The 23,593-nt window shown below is 34.7% G+C and overlaps 1 protein-coding gene across 1 annotated transcript in view; it reads right to left on the reverse strand.

Annotated features, from left to right (window-relative positions):
- Positions 1–611: 611 nt before the first annotated feature.
- Positions 612–23,593, reverse strand: part of PRMT3 (protein arginine methyltransferase 3) — a 138,798-nt gene continuing 115,816 nt past the window's right edge. The window contains exons 14-16 of the mRNA XM_060606210.3: positions 16,337–16,387; positions 16,054–16,141; positions 612–2,769 (exon numbers count right to left, since the gene is read on the reverse strand). Coding sequence (XP_060462193.2) covers positions 2,660–2,769; positions 16,054–16,141; positions 16,337–16,387 — 249 coding nt within the window. The 3' untranslated portion in view covers positions 612–2,659. The remainder of the gene's footprint in view (positions 2,770–16,053; positions 16,142–16,336; positions 16,388–23,593) is intronic.

The raw sequence follows: 23,593 nt of genomic DNA on the forward strand, positions 1-23,593 counted from the left end.
TATCATCCTGTTTTAATCTCTCCTACTGAATATTCTTAGCAGTACTGTTAGCATACTTGCCTCACTTGATAGTATGATTGGTGAGATCGGTATGGGCTGATCTCAAGTCCTTTACTTCACACAATACGTTTTAGATATTTCATTTTAAAAACTGAGAAAGGTAGAATGCTGAAAGACACAGGTGGACCACCAGGTTAATCCAGATTAAGTGGTAAGAAAGCAATTAACTCTGTAGGACCAGAATTACTTGCCCTTCCCTTCAAACAGGGATTATTTCAAAGTGAAATGACAGCTCCCTAATTTATTTTAAAGTGTGTTCTTAGCAGTTGGGGCTACTTCTTAGACCACTTTGTGCAATGCTGTACGCCCTCAAGAGTTGTTTGGTTGAAACGGTCCTTCCAAATGCTTGTTCAGAAAATACTGTTCCACTGAATAGAGATGATGATTATATTTGGATGAAACCCACACATTACAACATAACAATGTTAATTTTCACAATGAAAAATAGGAGGAAAAATGTATCTTCTTAACTGAAATGAAATAAAATCTTTGCAACAAAGTAGTCTGCTATTCATAAATGTGCAGCTGCCACAGCATGAAAGGACACTGTATTTATCACTGTTAAAGAATATGAAGTACTTATTTTTCAAAGTAGTTTGACAGCTGAAATTCCAATCAAAGAGCTAATATTTGGACTCTCGTGTTCTCATAAAATGTTTAGGTACATACATTAAAATGTTCTACCCTGAAAATGGAAACTGAAAAGAACAGAGATCTACCAACTGTGGTTGGGCTATTTATAACCGGGAGAAACTGAAGAGAGCCACTGGATGAAAATCCCATGTAAAACAAACAAGGGTTTTGGGAAAAAAAATCATTGTTAAGAAATACTTAAAAAAAAAAAATGGTTATGCACTTACAAGAAAGAAAAACAAAGCAAAAAAAAAAAAATAGATGGTTTTTGGTTACTTTAAACATCCATTAAATCTTATGGGGGCTTCCTTACTTTCATCACCCCAACACACTCAAATTTCTACATGAGGCCCTTCCAGACAAAATTTGAAGTACTCTGAACTATACTATTAGCACCACACATTTCCAGTCATGTTCTGAATTCAAATGGTGAAAACAAGCTGGCTTGTTTAACCCAGTGAAAACAGAAATCATGCTTATGTAAGAAGCAAGACTTAAGAGACTATGTATGGTCTGAAATACATCATCTGAAGGTGTTAATTCTCCCATTGCTAGAACTCCAATTCTCTAATAAACACCAAAAGACAACTTTTTGATAGTTTTTGCTATATTAAACATTAAGTTTTGCTGAAATCTTCCCATGCATTCATGTACTTAAGGGTAGCATTGAAGTGACAGTTCCTAATCTAATGTAGACACCACATATTCCACGGAAGGGATCCTTGACTGCATAGTTATGATACTACCACCCAGCATTTACTGTCTTCTGTGTGCCACACACTGATCAAAGTAGTTGAAATGTATTAACTCATGAATTGGCACGTTATAGTGGGGGAGAGAGGTTAGGAACATGACTAAGATTACACAGCAAGTAAGAGCGGGCACCAAAGCTTGAACCTAGGCACTGACTCCAGAGCTCATGATTCTCAACACTATGCTATGCTGCCTTGTGTGTGCCTTATTTTGAAAAAGAACCAGCTTTTGAACTGAAAAGAAACTGTGACCCAGCTGTCCTTAAATCCCTGTTTTCTTAAGGATGATTCCTTTAAGACTTGTTTTAAATGTTTCTGATTGTATAAAAGGCTTTAGTATGTTAAAATATCATTTTATAATGCTAGCGGTTATTGTATACATTCTACTGAATGTTTTCTACTCTGCACTTCAAACTGTGTAAATAGCTGTAAGTGACACAGTTGTACAGAGTGACAGAAGTACATTAACAGTTACATGTTTAACTTTGCACATAAATCTAGTTTGAAAAAGATATATTAGTAAATAAGTACTTATTCTTCCCAACCTTTGAAAACATACATGAAACCTAGGATAAATGTACTGAAATTAGACTTCCTGGGCAGCACTAGAAAACTGTGTGTTTGCAAAGAGGAAAGCAGCTACAAAATGAGAAGTTCAGAACTAGAGGATAATCAACTAAGCTGTCCTTTAAATGTGATTTGTGTGACGCTCTTTTCCATATTTTGGTCCATTCCACTTGCTGATATTCTTTTAAATAATACAATTAAAAACTACTCCTCAGAGCAGAAATCTGCAATAAAATGTATAATAGCTTGTGTACAGTTACTAGTTTAATAAAACATTATCCAAATAATCAGTTACTAGTGTTTAAATTTATAGTAAGAAACGTTAAAAACAACAAAAGAATATCTCTGTTCCAAATTTAGGCCTATTGAAATGATCTTCAATGCAGCTAAACTCAATGTAGGGGTTATATCTAGTAAAATCTTGCTGACCAGACTCCTAAGACTGTGATTATGTAGGCAGTCCACTAGGATCAGTTGGTTCCCCTCAGCTGAATTATATTAGATTCCTACCATGTGTTTCTGGTACTGAGGAGAATCATTAGGGAAGGATCATCCACATGCTCACAGAAAGCCCCTCTCTCCACCCCCTACCCATGTCCCACCCTCCATAATAAAAACCGCAAGTTAGTTGTGCTTTTGTGGGCTTTTCACTGGAGACTGTAAGTTTGAGTTGAATTATTCAATGTGAGGGTCACAATGAGAGAACGTGGATCTTTCTTATTCTTGTGGACTGTGATTTTTCCTTTCAAGGCTTCACCTATAAAAGAAAGGCAAAATATGCGTTTGAGAATTCAAGGGATACAATCTAGCAGAAAAGTAATAATGTATACCTGGTACTTCTTTTTTTGTTGTTGTTGTGAGATGTTTCATTATTTAAAAAAAATTAACATTTAATTTTTAGGGCAATTTTATGTTTAATTTTTTAACAAAGTAGATCTACAATACAGGTACAGCAATATTTGGGGAAGTGAAATTTTTATAATAATAGCTCAAAGGATTGGAGGGTGTAAATGACAGTATCATACTGAAAGAGTCTTAAACTATAAATGAAATTGTGTAATAATGTTTGATGGTAGTCTGTGGTAAGCTACAGATGCATGCTGGAACTCTAGAGCAACAATTACAAAAACAAACCCAACACGTATAGTTAATCAGGCAAGGGTTTAGATAAAATGAAATAATAGAGAGTATTCAATCAAAAAAAAAATGCAAGAAGGGAAAGAGGAATAAATGACAGAGGGGATAAATAGAAAACAAATTAACAAATGACAGAATTAAATATATCACACATAATAACATTATATGGAAATGTGTTCAATATACTTTAAATAGAAAGACAGGGTCAAACTAAAGGAAGGAGAAAGATATTCTATATAAACATTAATCATAAAGAGTTTTAAATAGAAGTATTAATCTTAGACAAAGATGACTTCAGGAAAAAAAAATATAACCAGAGATAAAGAGACACATTTAAAAATGACGTGTTCAATTCATAACTGAGACATAAGAAACTTTTATGTATGTATGATTACAGAGCTTCAAAATGCATGATGCAGAGCTGACAGAACCATAGGAAGAAAGAGATAATCCATAATTATCACTGGAAATTTCTCCTCTCCTTTTCCAATAATTGCAATAATATTGCAGTAACAACTACACAGAAAACCAGAAAGTATATGGAAGACTTAACACCCTATTAACCAACTTGACCTGGCTGACATCTACAGAACCAAGATCGATTACATCTATACATGCTGGGTCATAAAACAAATGTTTTTAATACATTTAAACATAAAAATACTTGAATAATCCTAAACATTTAGGAATTAAAACAACAGACTTCTAAATATTCCATAAATCAAAATAAAAATCAGAAGGAAAATTAGGCAACATTTAATCTGAATAATGAATCACAAAATACAAAAATATGTGACCTACAGCTCAAATAGTGCTTTGAGGAAAAATTTATAGCTTTAAATGTTCACATTAGAAAGCAAAGAAAACAAGCACAGAGGTCTTCACTGGTGAATTCTATCAAATGTTTAAGGAAAAATAGTAACAAATTACGTAAATTCTTACAAAAAAGAAAGGAGGGAATACTCCTCAACACACCTTGGGAGGCAGCACTACCCTGATATTGAAACAAGATAAATTCATTACATTACAGCTAAATATCCCTCATAAACAAAGATTCAAACATCCTTTGAACAAAAGAGAAAAATCATATTACTGTCTCATAAAATATACAAAAACCATCTGACAACTTTAATTTGTAATAACTTTCAGCAAGCTAGCAATAGAAGGAATCTTCTTCAAGTTGATAAAGGGAATCTATGAGAAACTCCTGGTAATATCATTCTTAATGGTGAAGGACTGACTGCTTTCTTCCTAAGACTGGGACTGTGGTAAGGATGATCATTCTGACCACCTCTAATCAGTATTCTATTGGATGTACTAGTGAGGGTATTAAGGTGCGGGGGGAGGAATAAAAAAAGGATATAGATTGGAGAAAAAACAAAAGAAGCGAAACAGTCTTTATTTGCAGAACACATGATCTTACAGAAAATCCTAATATGCGGGATGCCTGGGTGGCTCAGTCGGTTGAGCGTCCGACTTCAGCTCAGGTCACCATCTCATGGCTTGGGAGTTTGAGCCCTGCATTGGGCTCTGTGCTGACAGCTCAGAGCCTGGAGCCTGCTTCAGATTCTGTGTCTCCCTCTCTCTCTCTCTGCAACCTCCCCCACCCCACCCCCGATTGTGCTTTGTCTCTCAAAAATAAATAAACATTTTTAAAAAATTAAAAAAAAAAAAAAAAGAAGATCCTAATATGCAAAAAAAGCTACTAGAACTGTAAGATGGTTTAGCAATCTTAGGATATAAGGTTAATATAAAAAAATCACATCTCTATATGCTAGCCATGCAGAATTAGAAACTGAAATAAAAACCCACAAGAGCATTTACAATAGCATCAAAAAAAGCATATCATACTTAAAGATAAATGTAACATGTGTACTATTTAGTCACATAAAACTATAAAATAGTGTTAAAGATGATCACTTTACAGTTGACCCTTGAACAAAACAAGTTTGAACTGCACAGGTCCACTTACATGTGGACCTTTTAAAAATAAATATAGTACAGTACTGTAAATGCATTTTCTTGTGATTTTCTTAACATGTTCTTTTATCTAGCTTACTTTATTGTAAGAATACAGTATATAATACATATACAAAAAAAGTATTAATTGGCTGTTTATGTTTTTGGAACGGCTTTTGGTCAACAGGAGGCTATCAGTAGTTGAGACTCTGGGGAGTCAGAAGTTATATGCAGATTTTCAACTGTATGGGGGGGGGTTGGCCACATTGTTCAAGAGTCAACTATTAATGGAGGGATACATTTTGCTTGTGGATGAAAGACAAAATACTGTGAAGATGTCAGTTCTCCTCAAAGTAATCTATAGATTCAAATCAAAATCCTGGCAGGTTTTTTGTGTAGAACTTAACAACTAGATTTTAAAATGTACATGGAAATTTAAAGGATCTAGAATAGTGAGAACAATTTTGAAAAAAAACACAACAAAGTAGGAGCTCTTATATCATCTTATAAAGACAGTGTCTAACGGCCATAAAGATAGACACAAACCAATGGACCAAAACAGAGCTCAAAAATAGTCATATATATGTATGGTCAATTAATTTCTGACTAAGGAGCCAAGTGTTTAAATTGGAAGAGGACAGACTTTTCACGAAATGATGATGAAATAACCTAATATACGTTTGGGAAAAGATGAACTATTACTCTTAAAATTAACAGGAGATACATTCTGGACCTAAATGTACAAGGCAAAACTGTAACAGTTTTAGAAGAAACATGTAAGAAAGACTTAGGGGAGCAAAGATTTCTTAATTAGGACACAAAAGTACAAACTTCAAAAGATGTTAAGACAATGACAAGACATGCCAGGGATTGGGATAAAACATTAGCAACACATATATATGACAAAGAATTTGTACCCACATATATAAAGATTCTTTTAATTCAGTAAGTTGACAAACACCCGATTAAGAATGCAGCAAAACATTTTCACAGAAACCTCACACCCACAAAATATACAAATGACCAATAAACGTATGAAAAGACGCTCAACATTGTCAGCCACCAGGCAAATGCTAATTAGAAGTACAGCTATTGCTCCACAGACAACAGAATGACTTCAGTTAAAATGACTGACCTTTCCTACAAGTGCTAACAAGGATGGGGAGCAGCTGAAATCACAATGGTGGTAGGACTGCTGAATAATGAGTGATTTTGAAAACATTTGCTAGTTTTTTTATAAAGTTAAACATACATTTACCATTAAGACCCAATGATTCCACTTCTAGGTATTTACCCAAAAGAAATGAAAACCTCTGTCCACATGAAGAAATACTTTTACATGAATGTTTGTAGCAACTTCATTCATAATGAACTTCATTCATTCATAATGCATAATGTTTCCTAACTGGAAACAATCCAAAGTCTAGCACCAGGTGAATGTGTAAGTAAACTGTGGTGCTGCCATATAAAGGAATACTATTTGAGAATAAAAAGGAACAAACTACTGATACACAGACGTAGCTCAAATATGCTAACAAGCTGGAGTACATTCTGCAGAACTACTTTGATTGTAAAATTCTAAAAGAATACTAATACCTTAGTAGTAGTAATAACACTAATACATAGTGACAGAAAGCAGATAAATGGTTGTCTTGGTCTGGGGATTGGAGCTGGGATGACTAACCACACAGGGGATCAAGGAAGAAACTTTTTGTATTGACGTAAATACTCTTTATCTTGATTAGACAAATGGTGCCTACATTTGTCAGAACTCATCAAGGCATACAATAAAGATATGTGAATTTTTATTATATGTGAATTATAGAACTGTTTAACAACTGTGGTGACTTAGGAATAAAGTGACTCATAGATAAATGGAATATAGTAGAGAAACCGAAAATCCATTATCGCAATTTAGTGCACAGTAAATACAGTAATACAATCTTTTTCAATAAGAAGCCGGTCAGAAATGAAAAGGAAAAGTTTGAAGATTTGATTACATAAAAGTAAAAACAAAATTCTATAAAATAAGATACTCTAAAGAAAGAAAAGCAACTTAAAACACTATTCCTTTCACTTCTTTGAATCACAAATACTTAAAGTGAATTTTGATTTGATTCCTTAAGAAGAATGATCAGAAATGGAATACCTTCATAAAAGGTATAAAGTATATTCCAGTTTTACATTCCTGCCATCTTTATCAACTCGAGGTGTTACGAGAAACCAAACAAAAGGGGAACCTGGGTGGCTCAGTCAGTTAAGTGTCCAACTTTGGCCCAGGTCGTGATCTCACAGTTTGTGAGTTCAAACCCTGCGTCGGGCTCTATGCTGACAGGTCAGAGCCTGGAGCCTGCTTCAGATTCTGTGTCTTCCTCTCTCTCTGCCCCTCCCCTGCTCATGCTCTTTCAAAAATAAATAAATGTTAAAAAAAAAAAAAAGAAACCAAATAAAAAATGAGTGAAAGAAAACAATAAAAATATTTTTGTTATTTAGATAAACAACCCCCAGAATCTGCCTGCTTTGTTTTGCATTTCAGTGATTATCAGTGATGAAGGGTATTATCTCAATTATTTCAAATGCTTAATCACCACACACAAAAAAATCCTTTGTGCATTCCTGTGAGTGGTTTTGTTGATATATATGAGGTACTGCTGCAATTATTTCTTTTTACTGCACGTCCTGCTGTTTCATTTAATTCAGAAATCTAGCACAAGTCAAAATAGTAATGGATACCTTCGTTACATTTTCATAAAAAAATTTAAGCATCAATATTAAACAAAACATCTGAATAATTAAAAAGTCTTAACAGTAACTGCCTTATAAGCTGATATGGTAATTTTAATGTCTTAAAATGAAATACAAGCAAAACAACTATTTCTCTAATAATCTTAATTTCAAAATGAGGGTGCAAACAGCACGTATTTAAGTTAATTAAATAGCACGAAGGGTCACGGTAATAAATACATAATTCACACTGCTGAACTCCCTTCAATTGTTCAGGCCTGACAAAAGTGCCAAGACAGTGGCTGTAATACGAGAATAGATCGTAGTCATTTATCAGTGTCAAATAGATATAAAATGACTGATGTTGTTAAGCGTGCATACTGTGGTGAGAGCTGGAAAGGACACTCTGTGAAGCTGAGCTGTATCACCTTGTTTTTATCATCGGCAGACAGCTATTAGAACCACAAAGCAGTGTTGCGTTCAGTAAGGAACAAAATTGATTTCATTTCAATTCTGTTCTTGTGTTTTTTTTAAATTAATTTCTTCTAGAGCAATGAAATTTCATTTCCCCAGAAAGGAGAAAAACTTAAAAATCATTATTATCACTATTAAAGCTTAGAGGTAAAGAATGAAAGAAAAAAATAAATGGATTTTTCTATCATCAAGCTTACTAGATATATATAAAGAAAGAAAAATAAATAGACTGATTTTAGTCATGTTTTCAAAGCCAAATTACATGAAAAATATCTGGATTTTAAAAGTAAACAGTGCCATCATTGGCAGTGAAATGTACAAGTATTGTACATTTAATGCACAATAAAACTGCACATTAAAGCAAAGAGGAAAAACATGGTGAATTTAAAATTTAAAGCTAAGTGTTAAAAGTATTTATTCTGGGAGGCTGGTTTGTTACTCCCAGAATGCTGGAAGGGCTCAAATGTTGAGAACATTTTTTTTCTGAATTATTTTTAAATCTAGGTTGTGAATAAAAACAAAAAACAAAAAATAAAAACAAACACAACACAACAAAACAAATTAGGCTCATTACTTTATGTTCCATTTTGCTTTTGGCCAAATGTACAATTCTTAATCTGAGAAATTCCCTATTCACAATGCTTTTTCTTGCTTTCTAAATATCAAGGCTACCCTGAAGGGTAGAATTACCATTACCATTTACCATTTACTGAAGATATTTACTGGATGAGATTTACCATTACTGAAGACATCCACCCTCCCCTGCCCCCAATCTAGGCAGCATAACTCTATAGGAACATTTATAATGTTTTTATTTTAAAAATATTATATTACTTTTTGGACACTAAGATAAGATTTACATATATAGTAAATCATTCTGATTAGACTCTTGGCTTTATTTAATTTTATCTAATAATTTTAGAGCAGAATAATGAGTCAAAAACTACTTTTAGTTTAACTAAACCCAACTATAGAGAACTCTTCAGTCATGCCAAGGCAAATTTGAACACCAGTCTATTCAAGGGCAATAGTATGATGAAATTTTTAAGAACATCAGAGTTGACAAAATGGGACCACCAAATAAAAGTTAGTAAATGCCTTTGGCATGATATCACCAAGGTGATTACAGGAAATTAAATTTCAATGACACTGCATATTACTATACTTATTTGTAGATTTTGCAGAATATTTACAATATGGCAAATACTACATCAGATCAAAATGGAGAAAGACAAACAACTCATCTTCTATTAGAACCCTTTATCACAGCACACTGAGATGTGATAACACAGATGTATGCATGAAATGATCTAGGAGAACAAAGACAGCAATTAGTTTTCTGAGGACAGTGAGTAAAGATTTACAAAACTAAGCTGGGCAATAAAGAGAAAATCGAAATTTATCAAGTGAAAGAGGTCAAAACAGCTTTCTAGGTAGACTATCTTAGACAAAGACAAGGACTAAGAAAGGAAAGTTAGCTAAAAAATGAGCAATGTGTCTAAGACCATATGAGCTGGAGCATATGATGTGTTTATTATGTGGGGCTGTAACAGAGTAGGGCTGGAAATGATGAAAAATGGTCAGATTGTAAAGGGCCATGGTAGGGAATTTGGATATTATCCTGGAGATATTGACAATCCAGTGAGGGATTTTGTTTAATTATTAACTTTAGTAAGGCATAATTTACTAACAGTAAAATGTGCATATTTTACATGTGCAGTTCAATGAGTTTTACCATTATCTCATCTTTGCCAACTTTTGCCTACTCCAAGTCTCAAAGATTATCTCTTATGTTATCTTCTAGAAATCTGGCAGTTTTACACTTTTATATTTAGGTTTATGACCCATGAGAGAGAGAGTTGGTTTTTATATAAGGTAAGCATTGAGATTTTTTTCCTATACAAATATTTAGTTCTAAGCACCACTTCTTGAAAAGATTATCATTTACCCATTGAATTACACTGACTCTTTGGAAAAATATAATTAACTATACAAAAGTGGGTCTATTTCTGGGTTCTCTATTTGTTACATCAATGTTTACGTCTATCTATAGTATAATACATTACTGTCTGGCTTAATATAACTTTTTAATAAGTTTAGAAATCACATAGTGTAAGGATTCCAATATGATTTTTGGAAAATTGCTTGGCTACTCTAGGTCTTTTGGATTTGCACACAAATTTTAGAATCAGCCTATCGATTTCTACCATGCTAAATTCACTTACTAATTCTGGTAGGTTTTTTTGGAGATTCCTTGGAATTTTCTGTGTATACAATCATGTTATCTGTAAATAATGACACTTCTATTTCTTCCCTTCCAAGGGCTTTTAATTCTTTTTTCCTTCCTTATTGCACTGGCTAAGACCTCCAAAATAAGAGAATAGGAGTGATGAGAGTGAACATTCTTGCCCTATCCCAAACAGAGAGAAAACATTCAGTCTTGCTCCAGTCAGTATGATAGTAGCTGTGGACTTTGTGTGGACACCTTTTATCAGGTTCAGCAAGTTCTCTTTTTATTTCTAGTATGAGTATTTATCATGAATAGATACTGAATTTTGTCAAATGCTTTTTTTTTTGCATCCACTGATGTGACCATATGGTTTTTCTTCTTTAGATGGTTAGCATGGTTGACTGCATTAAAAGATTCTAAAGTATTAAAAAAAAATTTAAATTATTAAATCAGTCTTGTATTCCTGGACCAAATCCCACTTGGTCATAGTGTGCTGTTTTTTGTTTTTTTTTTTTTTTAAATATATTGCTGGATTCAATTTGCTAGTATTTTGTTTAAAATTTGTGCATCTATATTCATGAGAGACACTGTTCTGTAGTTTAATGTTCTTGTACAATTTTTATCTAGTTTTTGGTATCAAGGCCCTCACAAATTTAGTTCTCTTCTACTTTCTGGAAGACATTGTGTAGAATTGGTATTATTTCTATTTTAAGGGTTGGAAGAATTTGCAATGAAGCAATCTATACCTGGAGATGGATTTGAGGCTGGCCTCCTGTTTTTGTAAATATAATTTAATGGGGCACAGCCATATGCACTCATTTACCTACTGTTCCCCACAGTTTAAGTTGTCTTTGGGTCCCCATTGCTGCCACTGTTACTTTTGCTACTACTGTGGGGTTAACTGGGGATTGGTGTATGAGAGAACAGAGAGAAATAGAAAAGAAAAAGGAATTTCCTCCATTCTCTCTGAGCATTAATTAGAAGACCCTTTCCCCATTCCTTAAGTTAGAGTTAGAGGGCTCTGTTGGGAGTTCTTTCTGTGCTAATGCCCTCCTTTTGGGTTTCAGGCTGCCTGGAGTCCAGACTGGGGGATACTGGAAGCAAATAAATCATATATTTACCACCACTTCAGGGTACTTTGAATTCTGGTCTTCTCCAATTTATCTGCTATTATTTATTTTTCAGAGATGTCAAGTAGCTATTCCATGCATTCTGGTTTTGAAGTTGCATTCAGTGAAAGAGCTTATTTTCACTGCCATAAAAATCCTCTGTGCTCTACTCATTTGTATCCCTTGTCCCCGGCGACCACTGTTCTTTTCACTGTCTCCGTCGTTTTGCTTTTTTCAAAACGTCCTATAGGTGGAATCACACAGTAGGTAGCCTTTGCGGATGAGCTCCTTTCACTTAGTGATATGCATTTAAGATTCCTTCATATCATTTCATAGCTTGATAGTTTATTTCTTTTTAGCACTCAAAATATTCCATTGTGTGGGTGTGCAAACCATTTTTTTTTTCAATATATGAAATTTATTGTCAAATTTGTTTCCATACAACACCCAGTGCTCATCCCAAAAGGTGCCCTCCTCAATACCCATCACCCACCCTCCCCTCCCTCCCACCCCCCATCAACCCTCAGTTTGTTCTCAGTTTTTAAGAGTCTCTTATGCTTTGGCTCTCTCCCGCTCTAACCTCTTTTTTTTTTGTTTTTTTCCTTCCCCTCCCCCATGGGTTTCTGTTAAGTTTCTCAGGATCCACATAAGAGTGAAAACATATGGTATCTGCCTTTCTCTGTATGGCTTATTTCACTTAGCATCACACTCTCCAGTTCCATTCATGTTGCTACAAAGGGCCATATTTCGTTCTTTCTCATTGCCATGTAGTACTCCATTGTGTATATAAACCACAATTTCTTTATCCATTCATCAGTTGATGGACAGACCATTCATTGTTAATACAGTTATTAATGTTGGAATTTAAGTCTACCATCATACCATTTGTTTTTTACTGGTCCACCTGGTTATGTTTGTATCTTCTTTTTTTTTCTCAAGATTCCATTTTATCTTCACTACTAGCTTATTAGCTATATTTTGTAGCTTAAATTTTCAATCTGTTCCTCTGGCGTTTACAATGTACATATTTAATTTATCATAATTTACCATTAAATTGCTTCATGTACCATGTAGGAACTTAATGTATTTCCATTTTCTCATTAATGTCTTTGATCACTGCCATACATTTTATGTCTCCATGTTTTTAAAGTTATTATTATTTTTTTTTTAGAAAGAAAACAAGAGGGGGGAGAGGGGCAGAGGGAGAGGGAGGAAGAGAGAGACAGAGAAAGAATGAGAATCTTAAGCAGGCTCCACGCTCACTGCAGAGCCTGATGTGGGGCTTGATCCCACGATCCTGGGATCATGACCTGAGCTGAAATCAAGAACTGAATGCTCAACTGAGCCACCCATGCGCCTCAGTCTATGTTTTGAAACCCATTGTACATTATTTTTGCTTTAAATAGTCAATTATCTTTTACCAAATTAAAAAATGAGAAAACAAAGTCTTTTTGATTGATGAAAAGTCACTGATGAAAAGTTTTTGCCATGATGAATTTCATGTTGTGCAATGTCTGAGTTTTTTGTTTTCCTTTGTTGCCATTAAAGTCACTTGGGTCCAGTTTTTTTCTTTTAAGGCTTGTTTTTAAGCTTTGTTAAGGAGCATGCAGGTTAGCCTTTATTCTAGGGACAGTTTATTTCCACTATAAAGCTACGGACTCCCCACTCTTGCTGGTTGAAAGTCAAAACCCTAAACAGCCTCCTGTAAACTTTGGGAACTGTCTGGTTCACAGCTGCCCCAGATGTTCTGCCTAACCTCAGGCATTTCATCCTACACATATACATCTTAGTACTCATCCAAAACAGAAGGGGACATCATGTGTAGATTTCTGGAGCTCTTTTTCTGATTAGTGTGTCCTTTTTAGTACTTGGCCCTGCAACTTCTAGCTTCTATTCATTTAGTACTACCACCTGAGGCTCAGCAGGGTTAAAAAAAAAAAAAAAAAAGTGTTATATTTCCTTGTATAATTCTTCCTTTATACTTCCATAGCTGAAATGACCACATTTTCCTTACTTTGAAATTTCCCCTTCAAGACTTTCCTGGTTGTACTTTAAAAGGGGATTCTAATATTTTTGATGTATTGGCCTTACTATTTATTTAAATACAAGTACATATACAATAGCAGTGAAAGAAATATAGAATGTAGATGGTGCCAGAAGGAAACATTAAAATCACACACCTCCTTCATAGTATTCTAAAACAGCTGAATCAATTAGTCTAAGGATTACTAGGTAGAGTGTAGTTAGGATTTCAAAATTTCACTAGACATCAAATAATATTTTGTTATAATTAGGTAGGAGAAAATGAAAATATTATCTTAAATCTCCTCTAAAATTAAAACATGAATGAATTAGTACTGTATTTAAAATTCTAGCATTAAGGGGTTCCCAGGTGGCTCAGTCAGTTAAGAGTCCGACTCTTGGTTTCAGCTCGGGTCATGATCTCACGGTTTGGGGGTTTGAGCCCCACATTGGATTCTGCGCTGGCAGTGTGACGCCTCCTTGGGAATCTCTCTGCCCCGTTCCCACTTGTGCTGTCTCTCTCTCTCAAAATGAATAAATAAACTTAAAAAAAAAAAATACAATTCTAGCACTGAAACAATAAAATGGTTACAGTAAAGAAGAAAGCAACATTTTCAAGTTTCCAAATATCATCCAAATACCAAAGGTATATAAAAACCAACCAACCAAACAAAAAGAAAATGCAATAAAATTTCATTTGTGCTTGCTTCACTTGCTTTGCTGTGTTCAAGCTTTTTGGAGAAAGAGAAAATGATACTATCAAGGTGTTAATTCCATATCATTGCGATCTTAAAGTGAAAACAGGGCAACAAGGTGCTGCTTTACTCTAATAGTGTTTATTTGCATCTACTAAATTCAATTTATGCATCAACAATGAAATCAAAGCTAGAAATGAATTTTATGAAATTGTATTTTAAACATACAGAGAACAATATAATGACCACCCGGGACCCAACACTTGGCTTTGCCAAATCCTACCATCCTCCCACAGTTCCCTCAATTTCTAAAAGGAATGATTCAGATATATGGCACCGAACCCTCTTTATAGCCTTCCCTGATCCTACTTCTACCTTTCCCCAGAAGTGACCACTCACTGAATTCCGTAGTTATCATTTTTAAGTGTTGCTTCTTACTTTTACTATGTGTGTGTATGTATAATTGTTTCACATGTTTTCAAGCTCCATATAAACAGTGTATTGTAGGAATCCTGCAACTTCTTTTGTTTAAAGTTGCTTCTGACAGACATGCATATATGATTTATTACAGAGATTTTATTGTATGTAACTACCATATTTATCTTCAGTTAATGGACATCAAGGTTGCCTCCAACTGTTCACTTCTACAAACCATACTGTCGTCAAGATACTTGTACACAGGTTGTGGGGGAGACCCTTCAGAATACATGCCTAGGGAAGAGAACTGGCTGTAGTGATGGATACTTATACATCTACACTTCACTTGATGGCAGCAAACTGTTCTCTAACGTTGTACCAATCATGACTATCAGCAGGAGAGTTTAAAAGTTCCATTTGGCTGCATTATTGTCAGCACTCAGCATTGTTAAATTTTACGTGTTTTTTCCTGTAGTGATGTTTAAAACACAGTCTTTTACATAGTTTTACCTGGCCTCTCCTGAGTTACTAGTGATGTTGAGTATCTTTTCATCAAAGTTAGTTGTACATTCAGCTGTACATTCAGCTCTGTACACGAAGGAAGAAGATAGTCAGGAAGGTTTCAGTGAAAGTGGGACAGGACAACTTATATGTAATGAGTAATTTAAATAAAAAAAAAGATTCCATAATCAAATTCTAACTTGTGGAGTTAAGGGTGTAGGTATATCAGAACTATAGGTGCTCATCTAAGTGAAAAATCAATGAGGTGTAAAACAAAAGAATGTAGAATTGGACCAGTCCTTGAACACTTTAAGATTTGAGCAGGTGATGACAGTGGAGAGCATTCTAGACATATATATTGAATACAATAACTACTGAGTGGCATTCTCTTTAATTTATACTTCACCTCTGTTGGTGATACTTCTCTTTAGTCACTTTGGAAACGAAAATATTTTTAGTTATAGTTGCAACTTAGGAAATACTAGTTATTGCTTAAAGAAACGTTTTCTGAATTATTGGTGGTACTCAAAAGCCACATAGTAAGTCACATACATTTTAACTGGTGGGAACTAGATTTAAATAAGAGTTTTCTTTAAATTACTACTTTAATGAAATAACATTCCATCTAAAATTCATGTAGCTCTGAGAACATCTTATCTTAGATCTGTTGTTACTTAAATACAGTGGGCACACAAAAAATTGTGCGGAATGAAGGGATATTGTTAACTTCAAAATGAATAAGACACTTCTCCCCTTTTACTATTACTTCTCACCTGCTTTCACTGAAAATGGCTTTTCCAGTAGAAATACTGTTTGTTTCCAGTGTGTTTTGGCACTCTGGGGGCCCGTGGAGAACACAACCTGCATTGGTAGAGTTCAAAAGTATCTGATGAAGTACAAGATTTTTAATATCATGCTACATTAATCTACGACATCAAATACAAGCTCCAATTGCTTACAACATCAAAATGCTTATGATCAAACACCTGGGGGCACAAAAATAAAATAAATGTATTTCACATAATTAATTCTTACGAGAAAACTCAGGATACTTACCCTCCTGTGACAATTCTTCTCAAAATATATATCGAAGTAGCCAGCAATTGCCTGTTTTTAAGAAAAGAGATATAAATAATTATTAAACTAATTACATGACATAATAATTATTCAGTCTTTCAAGACCTGGCAAAAAGAGGGGAGCCTGGGTGGCTCAGTTGGTTGACCGTCCGACCCTTAATTTCAGCTCAGGTTGTGATCCCAGGGTAGCAGGAATGAGCCCTGTGTCAGGCTCCTCACTGAGCGTGGAGCCTGCTTGAGATTCTCTCTCCCGCTCTGTCCCCTCCTCCGTTCACATACTCTCTCTTAAAAGCAAACAAACAAAACAAAACAAAAAAACTTAGCAAAAGAATCCATTTCAAAGACTAGATACTTCTTAAACTTATGATAGGTCACTATTTTTCCCGTAAAAGAAGTTACATGTAAAAATAAAGTAACGTAATTTGACTTTCCCCCACAGAAACAATATAATAAGAAGGGCAACAAGGCTAATCAAATAATCAATACATGTTTGATTAGAGAAATGACTGTGGTAGACTACTGAAAGGTGAGAGATTACACGAAGGAAGAAGGCTCAATCGGCCCCTAGCTGACCCACTGTCCCAAGGAGGCTGCTGTACAAGTTGAGCCATCTTGGACCCTTTTCGCTCCAGTCAAACCAGACAACTGCAGCAGCATGAGGGACCCGAGGAGGGACCGGCAGAAGAAACAGTAGATAAGTACAGTCTAGATTGCAGAATCATACACAAATAAATCCAAATGACTGCGATGTCAAGGCACTCAGTTTTAGGGTGGTTTGTTACACAGCAATAAACGTAATTTAAACATACTCTTTTATACAAAGATCTCATTTAATTTCTTCTGATCTTGTGCATCCAATCTTAAAGTACTATGACTATTTTTATGATGAAATCAATGGAATTTTTAAATGTCACTTTTTTTTCTGATGATAAACCATGTGATAGTATTCAAGTAAAACTTATGTTTAAGCATATACCCAAAGGAGAACCTCTGAAATAACTCTAAGGGTTACTGCGATAGTATAAAGAGGTCTCTAAAAGATGATTATTCAGATAAATATATATTTTTCATTTTTTTATTTAAAATTTAAGTGATACCATTTGTTTTTCTTTCACTAATAGACCTAGCATAATCTATTTTTAAAACCGGCATTAAAAACAAAGCTTATAAAGTGTTAAAAACAGGACACTGATTACTGAAAAATCACTATAAAGATAATTTGTGTATCCTGCTGCTTTTGTTGAGAATGTGAAGTTAATTTATTGGTCTGTAAGGTTAATATGAACTGGGTCCAAAACCAGCTCACTATTCAATGTTGAGGTTCATTATATTTTAGATACCAAGAGGGAATCAAAATACTCTTTATAATCCTGTCAAATAGATATAAATAAAGCAATATGGTACTCAAATACAAATTATTATAGAAAACCATGCAGTTAATCAGAACATATCTAAAACATAACTTTCTTCAGTTGATTTCCTCCACAGGTTAGTTCAAGTGTTTTCTTAAATTTATTCCTGTATGCCAGTCTTGTTCACCACTGTATCCTTAGTCCCTACAGCAGTGCCTGGCCCATAGTACACAGTAAATATTTGCTGAGAGAATGTGCTTATTATACACAGTACTTACCATATTATAGTTAGTTGTCCTACCAGACTGCAAACCATTTAAGAGGAAAGCCTATGTGTAACTCATACTGCTGTGCCCCTTACCTAGAACAAGTGTGTTAAATAACAGGTTCTCAATAAATTTTAATTAAAATTTTCAGTCTTCAGTTTCCTAAATATAGCTAGTCTTCTTCTGTAGTTGGGACACTTTATGAAATCAATGAATAACTAAACTTAGAACTAATAATTTTAGACTCCAAAAAAAATGAAGAATGTGAGCTACGTATGGGGGAGGAGAGGATCCTCTAATTAATTCTATGCATGAACCTACAGAAGTTTCAACCTAACCTCTGAACTATGCAGGCTAGATCCAAATCAACATAACAAAGGCTGAGGGAATGGAACTAAAACCTGAATCACTAGCACAGGTCTCAGGATTAACTCTGAATAAAATGTGCATGGGAAAACCTTAAGTCAACAGGTAAAGATCTAGAGAACAAAACAAAGATTTGAAAAACTTGTACAATGGGGCGCCTGGGTGGCGCAGTCGGTTAAACGTCCGACTTCAGCCAGGTCACGATCTCACGGTCCGTGAGTTCGAGCCCCGCGTCAGGCTCTGGGCTGATGGCTCAGAGCCTGGAGCCTGTTTCCGATTCTGTGTCTCCCTCTCTCTCTGTCCCTCCCCCGTTCATGCTCTGTCTCTCTCTGTCCCACAAATAAATAAAAAAACGTTGAAAAAAAAAAAAAAAATTAAAAAAAAAAAAAAAAAAAAAAAAAAAAAAAAAAACTTGTACAAGTCAGACGATCCCTGAACAGCTTATGTGCAGGAGAGACCCAAAACAGCATAGCAAATGTTCAGAGAATAAAACTGAGATGTGAACCACCATCTGCCCAGGCATTGTTGACAGAATTCATGTTTTGAGTTTAACTGGTATGACTGCCTGCTTACACCAAACACTATTTTCCAGATGATTATAACATGACTGAGATTACACACAACATAGCATGCACATCTAGAACATAATCCAAAATTACTCAACATACAAAGAACCAGGAAAATGTAGCTAACTTTCAAGAGAAAAGATGCCAACTCTGAGATGACCCTGAGTCCTAGGAGACAAAGATCTTAAGGCAGGAATTGTAACTATGCTGTTTTGAAGGAATAGAAATGAGGTTATAGAAAACACACTGAAATGGAAGTGAAAAACAGGAATTCTCAGTAGAGAAATAGAAACCCCCCCTCGCCCCCGCAAAAACCCAAACCTAATGGAAATTTTAGAATTAAAAAATGCAATAACTGAAACAAACTCCCTGGACTGAATTGCAGAACGGAGATTACAGAGGAAAAAACAAAACAAAACAGTGAATTTGAGGACCAATCAATAGAAAGTATCTAATTTGAAAAACCAGAGGTGGGGGTGCCTGGGTGGTTCAGTTGGTTAAGTGTCCAACTCTTGATTCTGGCTCAGGTCATGATCTTGTGAGAGAATCCCAATTGGGATTTTCTCTCTCTCTCTCCCTCTGACCCTCTACTGCTTGTGTGCTTTCCCTCTCTCTCTCTCAAAAAAAGGAAAAAAAACGGGGAAAAAGATTAAAAAAAAATGCAAGAGCGTCAGGGACCCGTGGATCTAACATATATGTAATTGGAAATTCCGATTGAAAAGAAAAAAATATTGGAGCAGGAAAGACTTTTAAACATTCTTTATCTGGCTAAATTATCCTTCAGAAATGAAGGCAAAATAAACACATTTTCTAGTAAAGGAAAACTAAAAGAATTCATTGCCAAAAGAGTTTTCAGAAGACATGTTAAATAAGCCAGTTCTTCAGGCTAATGAGCAACAGTACAGGGAGGAAACCTGAAACATCAAAAATAACAGAAAAGCAATAGAAATGATAAATAGCTGGGTAAATACAAAAGACTACCTTTTCCCCCTGAATTCCTTTAAAATACTTATGATTGTTTAAGGCAAAATTGTATGATCTGGTAGCATTTTTCCATGTATGCTTATGTAATCAAAAAGACCAGGGCAGGGGGTTGGGGTTAGAAGGAGGAAGAGTAAAATTACACCAACATATACAAGTGTTTATAAAATCTGCAACTGAAGAAGGCTTTTTAAGCATCACACACAGGCAGAAACTAATATAATGGAAATTTAAAACTTTGGTATCAAAACCAAAATGAGATACTACCTTACATCTGTCAAAATTGCTAGAATAAAAAACACAAGAAATAGTAAGTGTTGATGGCAGTGTGAAGAAAAAGGAACCCTTGTGCTCTGTTGGTGGGAATGTAAACTAGTGCAGACACTGTGGAAAACAATACGGAAGTTCTTCAAAAAGTTAAAAACAGAAATACTATATGATTCAGTAATTCCACTACTGGGTATTTACCCATGAAAACAAAATATTAATTTGAAAAGATATATGCACCTGTGGTTACTGCAGCATTATTTACAATAGCCAAGATATGGAAGCACCCTAAAATGTCCATCCACAGATGAATGCATAAAAAGGATGTGTATATTTACAACAGAATATTACTCTGCCATAAAAAAGAATGAAATCTAGGGGCGCCTGGGTGGCTTAATCAGGTTAGATGTCCAACTTTTGATTTCAGCTTGGGTCATGATCTCACAGTTCGTGGGTTTAAGGCCAATGTCAGGCTCCATGCTGACCATGTGGAACCTGCTTGGGATTCTCTCTCCCTCTCTCTCTCTGCCCCACACCCTACCATGTGCTCTCTCTCTCTCTCTCAAGATAAATTAAAAAAAAAAAAAAGAAATCTTGCCATTCACAACAACATGGATGGATGTAGAGGGTATTATGCTAAGTGAAGTAAGTCAAAGAAACACAAACAGCACATGATTTCACTTATATGTAGAATCTAAAAAACAGACAAACAAAACAACCCAGACTATTAAATACAGAGAATAAACTGGCAGTTGTTGCAGGGGAGGTGGGAGGAGGTGGGTAAAACAGATAAAGGGATCAAGAGGTACAAACTTCCAGTATAAAATAAGTAAGTCATGGAGATGAAAAGTAGAGCATAGAAGATATAGTCAATAATATTGTAACAATGTTCTATGGTGACAAATGGTAGCTACATTTATCACAGAGAGCACTGAGTAATGTATAGCATTGTTAAACCATTATGTTGTACACCCAAAACTAATATGACACTTTATGTTAATTATACTTCAATAAAAAAATAAAATTTTAGTGTAAAAATTAAAAGCTGAATAAATCTGAGAACATTTGCAATATATATTACAAAGAGTCACTGTCCTTTGTACATTAAGCTACTACAAAATTAGTAAGAATATGTCAAAAATTAAGATAAAGCAGGAAATTTATAAAAGAAAAATCAAATAATAAAGCATATATAAAAAATATTTGACCTACTTAGAAAAAAGAGTAAATTGAAACAACCAGATACAGGGGCGCCTGGGTGGCTCAGTTGGTTAAGCGTCCGACTTCAGGTCATGATCTTGCGGTCCGTGAGTTCGAGCCCCGCATCGGGCTCTGTGCTGACCGCTCAGAGCCTGGAGCCTGTTTCGGATTCTGTGTCTCTCTCTCTCTCTGACCCTCCCCCATTCATGCTCTGTCTCTCTCTGTCTCAAAAATAAATAAACATTAAAAAAAATTAAAAACAAAACAAAACAACCAGATACAGTTTTCTTTGATAATGATGAGGAAAACAAATCTTTAATAATATCCACAGTAAATGGGGAAAGTAGCATTCATACTGGGAGAGCAAACTGAAATATCCTTTCTAGAGAGAACTCAGTTAGCAATACATATTAAAAGGCAAGACATTTGCATTAAAAAGAAGTCAGACACAAAATATATGATTCTATCTATATATAGAAAATTCAAAAATAGTATGACTAACTTACAGTGTTGTAAGTCAGGATAGTAGTTGCCCTTGCAACAGCGATAGAAACTGGAAAGACTCAGATGGAGGGCTCCTGGCTGCTGGTAATATTCTATTTCTCCAGCTGAGTGCTGGATACACGGTAGGCGTTCACTTTGTTCAATTTTTTCAAACTACATTTAAGATTTGTGGACTTTTCTGTTGTGTATGTATGTGTTGTGGACTCAATCGAATGCATATACTCACTGACTCAGTAATTCTAAACTTAAAAAAAAATTCCATGGAAATTATCAAGTATGCTTGCAAAGATTTAGCCACAAGAGGCCAATTTTAGCCTAAATTTTCAATAACAGGTCACCAGTTAATAAATCATAATACTTCCATATCATGGAATAACATTTTGTCCATCAAAAGTAATCTTGTAGGTAAATATTTATCGATTTGGATATTAGGTAAAAAGAATAGTACATGTATTATGGGCACTTATTATATGTTATACAAACATGAGTATATATGTACATGTCTGAAAAGATATTCACCAAGCTACTGAAAGTGGATGACAGATTTGGGAAGTTCATATTCTTAATCCTTATCTATAATTTACATTTCCCCAAAAAAATAAACAGCTTCTGTGATAATAATAAATCATTTTTGAGCTAAATGGTCTACAGTACTGCATGAAGATGCACTCAATTCAACTATTACCTTTGTATCAGTTCCCTTATTAACACCCAAAAACTACTCATATCTGCACTCCCAGGGCTACGGCAGTATCTAATACGTAACAGGAACTACATGAATTTGAAAATAAAGACAATTTCCCCAATTACAATACAATAACATTTCTATAATAATAACAATATACATGATCAGAAAATGTGACCTAAGTCTGAAATGTATAAAACACACAAAGTAAAACATCCTATACTTAACTCTGGTAAAAGACAGACTGGCAATATTATCATGGTAGAACAATTGCAATTACAATACACTATAACAAAGAGAAGGTCATAACAAAGAGAAGAGGTTGATGCATGACTTTACGGTGAAATTAAAAAGTCAAAATATTTGTGAATACAAAGATACTTTAGAACTGTCTTCCAATCCCCAAACTGCACTACCTATCAAATTTAGTTCAAAATCAAAAAAGAAACTAACTTTCCCCTAACCCCCCAAAAATACAGTGAAAGAGATACTACATAGTTTGGGGTAACAAGAAAACAGGTTTTATGTCTCAAGATGAATAAATAAAAATGAAAAGCATAAATTCACTTTGGTTTTGAGAATTTGGCAGGGATCTATGACAAAGATAGATCTGAAATCACATCTAGCTTACAGTTCCCTTTGAAATGGAGTTTCTTCAACTCCTCAAGCAGATTTACCTTCCTAATGATGTCTGGTGGAGGGTAGTATTAAAATCAGTTCCATAGCATACATTAAGCAGAACCATGAGAAGTTAGGAAGAAATTCACCTATGATAAAAAATTATGTGCAAATAATCTATCTACTCATCAGGTTTTGAACATCCCCCTAACTGAGCAAGTAGAAAATTCTTGCTCTGAAAAAACCAAAGGGAATTTCTGGTTTTAAAATGGGTGTTAACCCTCAAATAGAATGCCACTTAAATAAAGGGAAAGGGCTCCCTCTACCACCATGTCCCCCCACCCCCACCCCCGCCACTGTATAAGTGCTCCTTAATAATTAAAATAGGTATTAGAAAAAAGAGGAAAAAATCTTAAACTTGAATCACAGTC

The sequence above is a fragment of the Panthera onca genome, chromosome D1, assembly GCF_046562875.1.
Source record: "Panthera onca isolate mPanOnc1 chromosome D1, mPanOnc1 haplotype 2, whole genome shotgun sequence".
NCBI lineage: Eukaryota > Metazoa > Chordata > Mammalia > Carnivora > Felidae > Panthera > Panthera onca.